The sequence below is a fragment of the Myripristis murdjan genome, chromosome 16, assembly GCF_902150065.1.
Source record: "Myripristis murdjan chromosome 16, fMyrMur1.1, whole genome shotgun sequence".
Lineage (NCBI taxonomy): Eukaryota > Metazoa > Chordata > Actinopteri > Holocentriformes > Holocentridae > Myripristis > Myripristis murdjan.
This window is the reverse complement of record NC_043995.1, coordinates 11,797,941-11,807,948: the sequence shown is the minus strand read 5'-3', so window position 1 is coordinate 11,807,948 and position 10,008 is coordinate 11,797,941. Positions and strand designations below refer to the sequence as shown.

Sequence of the window (10,008 nt, the reverse complement as noted above, 5' to 3'; positions counted from 1 at the left end):
CCAGGATCTCTAATGTCCTGTCAGAACTGTGCTTGACCAGTGTTGACCTGATCTGAAAAAAATATATATCTTTTATAGGTTGAACACTTTGGAGTGACATGAACTAGTAGTTAGGTTAGTTGACATTCTGCAGTTTTATGAAGGTGTATATACGCACACTTACATACACAGCTATGTAAAAGTGGCTTAAAGCTAAACTTACAGTAATGTACAAATAGCTCATTAGTGCCCTCTGTTAGTGTATGTCAATGGTGCCTACCTCCTGACTGATAAACTTGACTGGACTTCTTCACACACTGCAGCCTTCTGCTGAAACTGCTTTCTGTGGTAAATGTTACATATCTTCAGCGGGTGGAACATAACACTTTGCTTCAATGTATGCCATGCGCTCATCATTCAGATGCGATGTTCTGTATAAAGCTCCCACGTTACAGTTTATCACAGAGAAAGGTCAGTCATTTATGTGATTTATCTTAAGGCAGAGACATTGCTTGTGCAGATTGACAGAGATTTTATAATGTACAGTAAATAGTATTAAAAGGACAATTTTGTGGTTTGAATTGTCGAAGCTTCCATCAGTGTTTATTGTGAGTTATCTACAACTGTGTGATCAAAAGAAAAGTAAAAGCATATGCATGTGCAAACAGATGTACACCACACTATGCTTCCATGTGGCAAGGACAGTTTATTAGAGACAGTTTTTTTTCCACCTTATCCATATAGGTTTATTTAACAAAGATGAAGGGTGAGGTGCTCCATCGTGATCATTCATCATCGCAAATTCATTTCTAATGTGATTTTCATATTTCTGCATATTAATTGGAGAAGATGATTAATAGTTAATGTGGATTGTCAAGTGTTCAATTATTCAGTATTCCCACAGGAATGCCAGCGAAAACATTTAATGTGATGTGACGTTTGACAGAACGCAAGATCACATCCTGAATAATTGCATGTTCAGTCTATGTGCAGCAATAGAACATGTACCGCCTTGGGGTTCCTTGTAATACTTGTAATGACTTGTAAGTGGTGGTATGCTCAAATATAACTGTGAGCTTCAGTTGAAATGATTGACGTCTATGTTTGTCATGTTGCTAAAAGTGAATTGTTTTAGTTATATGTGTGTATAAATAAAAGCAAAAGGTTAAATAGTGATCTCATACCTATATGGTAATATACATTTCATTTCATTTTTATAATCTGATAGATCCGTGACAATAAATGCTATACACTGTGGCCCTAGAGGTGATGGAAAAAATGATATTCTGATCTGTGTGAAAATACCATCTCTTGAGTGAAATCTATTCTGAAAAATATACGACCCATGCCTTGGTGCAGATGGGAAATTTCAAGCAGGATTTCAAGAGATTGACACTTGGAGCAATGGATTTGACTCAGAATTAGATTGCATCTAAGTCCTGTGAGGGGCGCAGATTGGTGCAGATGGCATGGGATGATGGAGGAGGGATGGATGGTTAGGAAGCTAGCAAGGCAGACAGAAGACACACACACACACACACACACACACAAATACACACAAAGAGATGTATACAAACTGTAAAGCATGCACATACGAAAGCACGTACACACACAAGTATGTAAGTAAGTACACGCAAAATGATGAAAACCACATTCATATTTTTGTGTAGCCTAAATGATAGAGTAGTGGACATGTTACTGGAAAGTTTCCAGTTCAAATCCCTTCACCAGCTGGGAAAATGTGAGAAAGGAAAGTTACAGTCTCTTCTTCTCTCCTTAAGATCCACTAATCGAGATGCATATGGACAAAGCACTTGAAAATCCCAACTCCTCCTGTGGAGCTGCTCAGTGGCCAGCAGTACTCTGTAGTTACGCCGGGCAGCTCTGCCATGTGGACGTGAAGCATGCTGGGAAAGAGCAAGAGTTGCTCAGTCGACTTTCCCAGCACTTTTACTGACCTCTGAAGTTTACGGCTTCAGCGGCCAGCTGGTTGTCCCAGATGTTCCTCAGAGCACTTTGGGAAATCTTTTGTGCATGCAGCTGTTTGTGTTTTTAATGAAGGAATGTCAAGATGGGATATTCGTGTCTTGCACTCTTTTACTTGTTGCAGATAATCATATCGCCTATCACATGGGCATGTGTCTGCCAGCCATTTATCTGTTGTGTTGTCATTTGTATTACTGTTTTCTGTGTTTGTGCACAATAGCTATTTCACTTTCCACCATGGGAGATTAATGAATTAATCGAATCTAAAATAAAATATCACCATTAAAAACACAGTTTGAACCTAATCACACTACCTCCAGTCTGAACACAGGAGCATCTTCCTGAAGGTGTGTCTGAGCTCGGCACTGCGGAAGGCATAGATCGCCGGGTCGATGAGGGCGTGGCTCATCAGCAGCACCACATGCAGCTGAAACAGCGATCTGTAGCACTCGCAGTAAGGGTTCAAGGGGCAGACCATGATGATGATGAGGTGGAGGAAGAACGGCGCCCAGCACACCACAAATGCACCAAAGAGGATGGTGAGAGTCAAGGCTCCTCTCATGGTGCCACCCCGCCACCGCTGACGCCGCCACCTCCCCCTGCCACTCCCACTCGTGGGCAGAGCAGCGATCCTCCTAGCATGGATGCGCGCCAGCATGAACATATAGACGTAGAGACAGCCGATCAGCACCAAGGAGATGAGGAAGAAGATGATGAAGCAAGTCATGATGAAGATGGTGTCGAAGAACCTCACCATGAGCATGGCTAAAACCCCGCACGTTGTCCAGATGACACCCAAGATGGCTGCTGTGCGCCGCATTGTCATGATGTTGTGGTAGCGTAGCGCGTGGAAGATGGTGATGTAACTGGAACACAAATGAAAACAAGTGAGACGCAATTTCACAAACTAGTTCTCAGTAGAGTTCATTGGAACAAAGGTCATTTTAGTTTTTGATTGATGGTTTAGATTCTTTTTAAGTGAACTAATATCTACTGTGCTTTTATCCCTGAAACTGAAACGCATTATTTAACATAATGACCTACCTGCTTTGAGTCTTGCCAACCTGTGTATTGTTACCTACACTTTTCAAAGCACAGTTCTAATGATGGTCTCGCAGTTTAACGATCAATAATATATGAGTTGAAGCATGGATCAGTGTGATTTCCCGAGGCATAGATTTGTCTGAACAGCACAAATGCAAAGGGTTTTCGCTTGTGCGGTTGATCATAAGTTGGGCTACAACAAGGTGGGGACGATTTTGAAATGTGCTTTGATGTGGAAATCAGATGTGTCCTTAATTCACAGCAATGTGAACTTTATTATCAATCGGAAACTGCAAGACCATTGCTTATGAATTGGACTTGGAAAAGCTTAACTGCATGACAACACTTCCGCTAAAACCACAGCCTGGGAATCTGCAGAGGCTGACTGATGCAGGCAGTCAAGTCATACTGGTAAACACTGCTTTTGAGTTGCAAGGCTACTTTGTACACAAACACTGATATCCCAAGAGCCAGGAAAAACATTTTGAGGAAATGCATTGCGCTGTGCATCACGACACAGTAAAAAGTTCAGAATGCTCTGTGCCTCCCACAAGGTCCTTGTTAATATGACCTGATGGTTTTAATGTCTGAATGTGTGAATAAAATAATTGGTCAGAGTTGCCTGAACACCCTCTGAGACTCAAAGCTCCCAGATCAGCAGCAAGCACATAAAACAAATAAGCCAACTCTTTGTACACAACACACTTGCAATCTGGGTCACAGCAGTAAGATAGAATGGGAACTTTTCAGCAACTTACACTGGTGAAATTCACTGACATGAAATTGGGACATTTTAGGGTATGACATGAGATGGGATGGAGAGAGCTGGGAGGACTGTTGTATTTGGATTCTATAATTTTCATCAAGAACTTTGAAGGCCACTGACTCATTTTCAGAAACTTTCAAGGTCTATTTTTCTCTCAAATAAACAAACTTTTACGGATGTTCAAAGCTCGAGGGAGCCTTTGTCCTTTGAAATACAGTGGAGCAACATTAACTTTAGCATCTAGATGCCTTTGAAAGAGGAATTCCTGTGCATCAGAGAACTATTGTGGATAGGATGCATTCAAAATACCACAGATGTAAATCCACCCCACTGCTCTTCAATGCATAGTGTCTGATAAAGTGAAAATGCTATAAAAGGTTATCTTGAGAAAATTCCATCTGCAAACCTAAGGCCTGTTACACACCGGTCCACGGCGATGGCCATGAAACTGAAAATGGACCCCACGAATGACATGCACAGGAGCGAGTCCATCACATCGTCCAGCTTCGTCTCGGAGGATCCTCTCTGGTCCAGTTGTCCCACGCCAGCAAACACAAGCATCAGGTTCTCCCAGGTTTTGGCGAGGCTGGCGATGGTGTTGAAGGCTGCCAGACTGCAGATGAAGCAGTACATGGGGGAGTGAAGATTCCTGTTGCATATGACAGCCACCACAACCAGGAAGTTCTCTGCCAGACCCACCACTCCGATGGTGAAAAAGAGAGGGACTGGGACCTCCACCTCGGGGCAATCTGACTGGTTCACCATCAGGGCTGTTGTTGATGCTGTGGTAGCGTTCATAATCAACGAAAAAGGGTGTTATGTTTAGATACAAAGTTGCTGAATGAGAAGACTACAACCAACCAGGCACATGTATTGTCTTTTTTCAAACTAACTTTAAAGGGTTTGCTTCCAGAAACTTTCAGAAGTCATGAGTAAATTGTCTTTCTTAAGATCTTCCTTGTCATCGATATCTTTATTTGTTTGTACATGGAGATCTGATGGATGCTCTGGGTCACGAATATTTGTCCAGGATGCAGGTAGTCTTATAATGTGAAAACACTCTACTTGTCCTCCAGCTGAGGTCAAATTTCTGGAGGCACCAGTGGGAGTCAGGGTAATACTATACTGTGCACGCTGGCATCAGGTCACTCTGCAGTCCAGCCTTATCATGGCAACGGCAGCTTCCTTTTGAAAGACGCTCTGTTTTGAGATGGAAGCCACTGATTATGGTGGTGCTTTAGCTGTGATTGCTTGTCATGTGGGTACACTTTGCCTCTGTTTTGCTGTTTACACAAGGGAGATGGAGTCTATTTTACCAGAGCGTCTCTAGGTGTTGGTCTTAGATCGGTGAGTGTTTGTGCAGGCACACAGAGTCTCCAGGTGCCCAATTGGTTTGCTTGAGATTGCGGTACATTAGTTTAGATTGCCGGCCATGGGTGTATTGAGCTGTGAGGCTCCCATCCCTGCTGCCTCCTCTCTTTAGCCTGGAGAAAATGTTTGTTCTGGAAAGATGCCCCACCTGTTGAATGACATTAAACAAAATGCGTCATTACAATCTCAGGCAAATATCAGGCAAATTTCTACGCCTCACTCCTTTTCTGCCGAGATGATGACTAAATTTCATAACCTTCACTCTAATCTTGTGCAAACTGAATTCAGAATGGACACCACCACCTTTAATTTTTTTTTTTTTTTTTTTTTTTTTTGGTCGAGTTGGCATTTCTCCATGATGAACAGAGCAAAATCAGTCTTCTCCAAGGCCTGACTGGTCATCCTGTACAATAGGATGACCAGTCAAATCATCTAATGGCTTTGTAACTGGGCGGTGTCTTTAAGGTTATAAAAGATGCTTTTAAATGAAATATTTTGTCATCATTATAACCATCATTAGAATGACAGAGACACACTGTTATCCCTAAATGGGAGTCAGGATTCCCGCAAGGCTGCACACTGAAGATAATTATAACAATTATACCGAGCTTTTATCCAAACCCCACTGATCCCTCTTTGTCAATCCTACACAGGTCAAAATGGTTGCAGTTTTCAGAATAGACATGAAGGGGGCAGAAAATATGTCTCATTAAATCTGAGTTAAAAAACCATTACTTTAAAAATCGCATCACCTAATAAACTTTGGAACAAGGCATGACATGTTATCATGCCATCAGTAATTTCACCTCATAGTTTGAATGACTGGCCTGTTTCCTGATGCACAGTCACAGGAATTTAAAATCAATGGGTTGTTTCAGTTCTTTCAGCGTGCCATGATAATGACATGACTGTGTCCTTTTCATAGAAATTTTGGTTCATATTGCATGTGATCGACTCTAATTCAAACAGATATATGTTCCATGAATCTATAACAAGAAAGAAAAAACCATTGGATGCATGGGTTGACTCCTATGATGATGTGAAATATTTTAAGTTGCTTTGTTTCTGTAGCATCATAGGATTAAGTTATTTGTTTGTTTGTTTGTTTGTTTGTTTGTTTAGTGCTTTTTTTTTTTTCAAGTCAGAGTTTATTGTTAGTTTTCTGGCCATGTGTAACTTGGGAGGTCAAAAGACTCCATGTCCATGTTAGAAAAACTTCTTTGAGTACTTTTCGCACTTAAGAGACCTTCAATTGAGGGTGTCATCTTCCAGTTTATTAAACTGTCCAACCCACTACATTTCTTTGGTTTCTCTCCGCCTTGGAATTAAGTGGTAATAACAGCTGCAGCAGCCTGGACAGACAGGGCTGTGAAAAGGTCACTTCTTCCTGAGCCATACGGTAAGGATGTCGGAAGCTGTGATTGTGTTTATTGACAATATAATGACAGGCAAAGTGGTTTTACCTTTATTTGACGCACAGATGGTTCAGGAAATCATTTAATTGCATTTCAGTGAATCAAGGTCTATTTGTGTGTTTGTGTATGTTTATGTTCTTGAATTTCTACAGAAATTGCAATAATTCTGCAAGGTGAGGATATTTGACTGTTTCACTGTAGTTTAGGATTAGGTTCAGGGAAGTGCAAGGAGTAAAGTTAGTGGCACATTGAGGTGAAGTTTAGGCCAAGATAAGGGCTTGGAAAATGAATTTTTATGATAGAAAGTTCTCAGTAATCCAAACTTCTGGGTGTATAATTTAAGCCGTCTTCCGAGGCACAGTGACATTATTCACGCAGTCTCATTTAAGGTCAAACAGACCCACAGGGTAAAATTTGCAGCGATGTGATATCTTATTGATTAAGTGACATCAAACTGATTAAAGGGTCTGAAACCACGCTTAGGTAATTGCCTTTCATTAAGGCTTCACCTTGTGTTAAGTAAAGACACATCCTAAGGCAGTATCCTCATTATGCTGCTGTAATTTCAGACAGTTCAAACTTGGAAATGTAAACAAGTCTCTATCATAGCTAGAATGAAAAGGCTGCAGTCTCTGTGATTTCATCATAATATAAATAGCTGACAATGTGCATCAATGTCTCCAAATTATTATTATTATTATTATTATTATTATGGATTTATTTCTTATCATTCTCAATAAGTTCTTTTGTTGTGATTCCTTGCTTGTCTTCAAACCCATGATGTTTTATTCTGACGTATATCCTCCTCTCCGCCTCTGCTACAGCAACCAATTTTCACACGGGAATCATTAAAGTTTCATCTAAATCTTTTCATCAACATCTTTTGTTCGCTGCTCAAGACTAAATTTGATTAGCGAGCAAAGGCTAATTAAACTAAACCCCAGATCAAAGGAACTAAAGAAACTAAACTCAAGATCAAAGCAACAAAATGGATTCTGTTTAGGCTGGATTTTCTCTTGGAAGTATCTATTAAAAAAAAGATTGAAATATGGGACTGCAGGCAGTATATAAAAAAAATAAACACTGCTTGTTGTTAAACAATACACAATACAAGTTGCTGAGCGACCGTCTGCATCAGAGGGAAGTGTACTTATCCCCGTCAGACTCTCCCTACTTTACCATGTAGGCCTACCAAGGAGGAGACTTGGCTTCTGCTGGATCAGACGCGATCAAAGAAAAGGATAGAGATGAAAGAGGGAAATGAAACCTGCTCAAGTATCTGATCTACTCAAAGAGACTTTCATCACCAAGAATAATAACTCATGCAAACACCTCTTTTACGCTCCAGTTCTTTGTTTCCCTGCTATCTCTTTATTAGTACCAGAATGCACATATACCCACTCTCCTTTATCTTATTCATATTTTCCGCATTTCTTCCCCTTTATTACCCAATTCTTTTGTATCTTTTCACCCCACCCTCCATCTTCTTTCATGGCGAGATGATGAAACGAAGAGCTTTACTGAGACTGACATGGTGTCGTGACATTGGTTTGTCCCTGGTGATCATATGATCTTTCCTCCCACACTCACAGGCTGAGGAAGACTCAGGCATTGATATGCACAACAGCAGAGAAGTCATCTCCATTGCTCAGTTTGGGTCACATCATCTTCAGCCTGACCAGGATTTGTTATTATCTATTATCAACAAGTAATTGAATCGGGCCGTAAGGTCTTGCTGATGGGCAAAACCTGGTTTCAACTGCGGTGCGGTGCTCAAAACTAGAGTGGGCTGCAAAAGACCAAGTCTATTTTGTTCCAATTTCCTTGACATTTACCACTGTTTCCTGCAGGAATTGTTCAGGTGCTTACATGAGCCGTAATGATGACGAACAACCATCCCTTAACAGACAAATCCTATTGAAGCATGATCAATGCCATCTGAATCAGCCACAGCAGCACAAAACAGGGGCAGACTTGATAATGGATGGACCTTTCACTGCATCGAAACGGCATATCAGTGATGTTCACTCTCTTTTTATTCAACCGTAGCCCTTGATGTTAATGCGCACTGTTTCCTCCTTGTACGTAGAGGTAAAAAGATTTCTAGACAGAAGCTTCACCTGATGCAGCCATGATTCTTTTGTTCTCCCACTCTGGGTTATTATCCGCTGAGCCACTGTTAACTGTGTGTCTGCATTAGGCCTGAAGAACTAGGAACACAATATTTCTGGCACTTACAGTTGAGTGAGTGTGCACTTAACACGCTGTCGTATTCACAGACGAGCATCTAGTCAAGCCTGCCGGGGCACAGCACATCCCTTCATGAGATACTGTAAATATAAAAGCCTGAATTAATAAAGAATGATGTAAAAACCTTACCTGTGTCTTACTTCTTTTACAGCGGCTGAAGTAACCTTGTTAAGGGCCTTTTAAAAGATGTCATCCTTGCAGTACATTTGAACAAAATGAAGGTATATGAGAGCTGAAGTAACCCATCTGCAAAAGGTTTTATAAAGTGGAGTGCGTTTATGTGGGAGTGACGGGACACACTGTTATTCTAGCCTTGAACAGCAGCTTCACCAAGGCTGCACCACATGTTATTCTGCTCATTTATTTATTTTTTTTCTTCAGCACGTCCATCCACAATATCAGAACAAGGACTACCAGTCCCACCAGAGATGATCCAGAGATAATACATAAGCCTTGCCCCCTCCCTCTTTCCTTTTCTGTTTCTCTCTCTATCTATCCAGTATCTGTCATGACAGACACATTTTTATCACATTTGCTTTACAAAGTTCAAACAGTACCTGCTAGCATTGCAATAGACTCAGATAGTTAGAAAATAAAAGTAATACCTACATTTATCTCTTTCACTGGTTCTGGACAAGGAATACACTATAAAAGTCACAGGTCTGCACCACAATCTTGTAGTATGTGTTTGTACTTTCCACAGTAAAATCAGTCAACCTTCCTGAGGCGGGCAGGCATTTTAAGACTGTGAAAAAATGTAACTGAAATAAATAGCATGTCTCCTGACTTTGTACCTTTAAAATGCCTGCAGAGATCCACCAAGGTATGATCTGGCACATGAAGAAAATGTTTTCTGCTCCAGCTTTATAATTAGGACTATTGCTGGAGAATGTTAAGAACCCCAGGGAGAGCTCTTGTTTATATCTTCATGTTGTTATTTCTATGTTTAATTAAAAGCTTTCACACTCATAATAAACGGACAGCTCATTTTATCTGAACAGAAACCAGAAACCATGAATTTATACTTAAATAAATAAATAAAAAAAGAAAAGAAAAGAAAAAAAAACCTCTCACAATTGTTGCTTTTTTGCAATAAATGTTTTCAGGGGTCTTTTATGCCTGGCAAAGCTTGACATCAGATATTGATCTCTTTCTCGCCTTTAAGGGTAATTTAAGCTGTCTCTTGTTTGTCAGTTC

The 10,008-nt window shown here is 40.6% G+C and overlaps 1 protein-coding gene across 1 annotated transcript; it reads right to left on the bottom strand.

Annotated features, from left to right (window-relative positions):
- Window positions 1–679: 679 nt before the first annotated feature.
- On the bottom strand, window positions 680–9,071 carry mc2r (melanocortin 2 receptor). Its single transcript, XM_030071574.1, has 3 exons — window positions 8,941–9,071; window positions 4,200–5,294; window positions 680–2,831 (listed from the first exon to the last, which is right to left on the bottom strand). Exons 2-3 carry the CDS (start codon window positions 4,571–4,573, stop codon window positions 2,276–2,278), a joined length of 930 nt encoding a protein of 309 aa, XP_029927434.1. The 5' UTR covers window positions 4,574–5,294; window positions 8,941–9,071; the 3' UTR covers window positions 680–2,275.
- Window positions 9,072–10,008: the final 937 nt, after the last annotated feature.

Coding starts and splice junctions, on each gene's coding strand:
- mc2r (XM_030071574.1), bottom strand. CDS start 4,573: ATGAACGCTACCACAGCATCAACAACAGCCCTGATGGTGAACCAGTCA. Junction 2,832..4,199: donor ATGGCCATCGCCGTGGACCG/GTGTGTAACAGG, acceptor TTTGTGTTCCAG/TTACATCACCATCTTCCACG.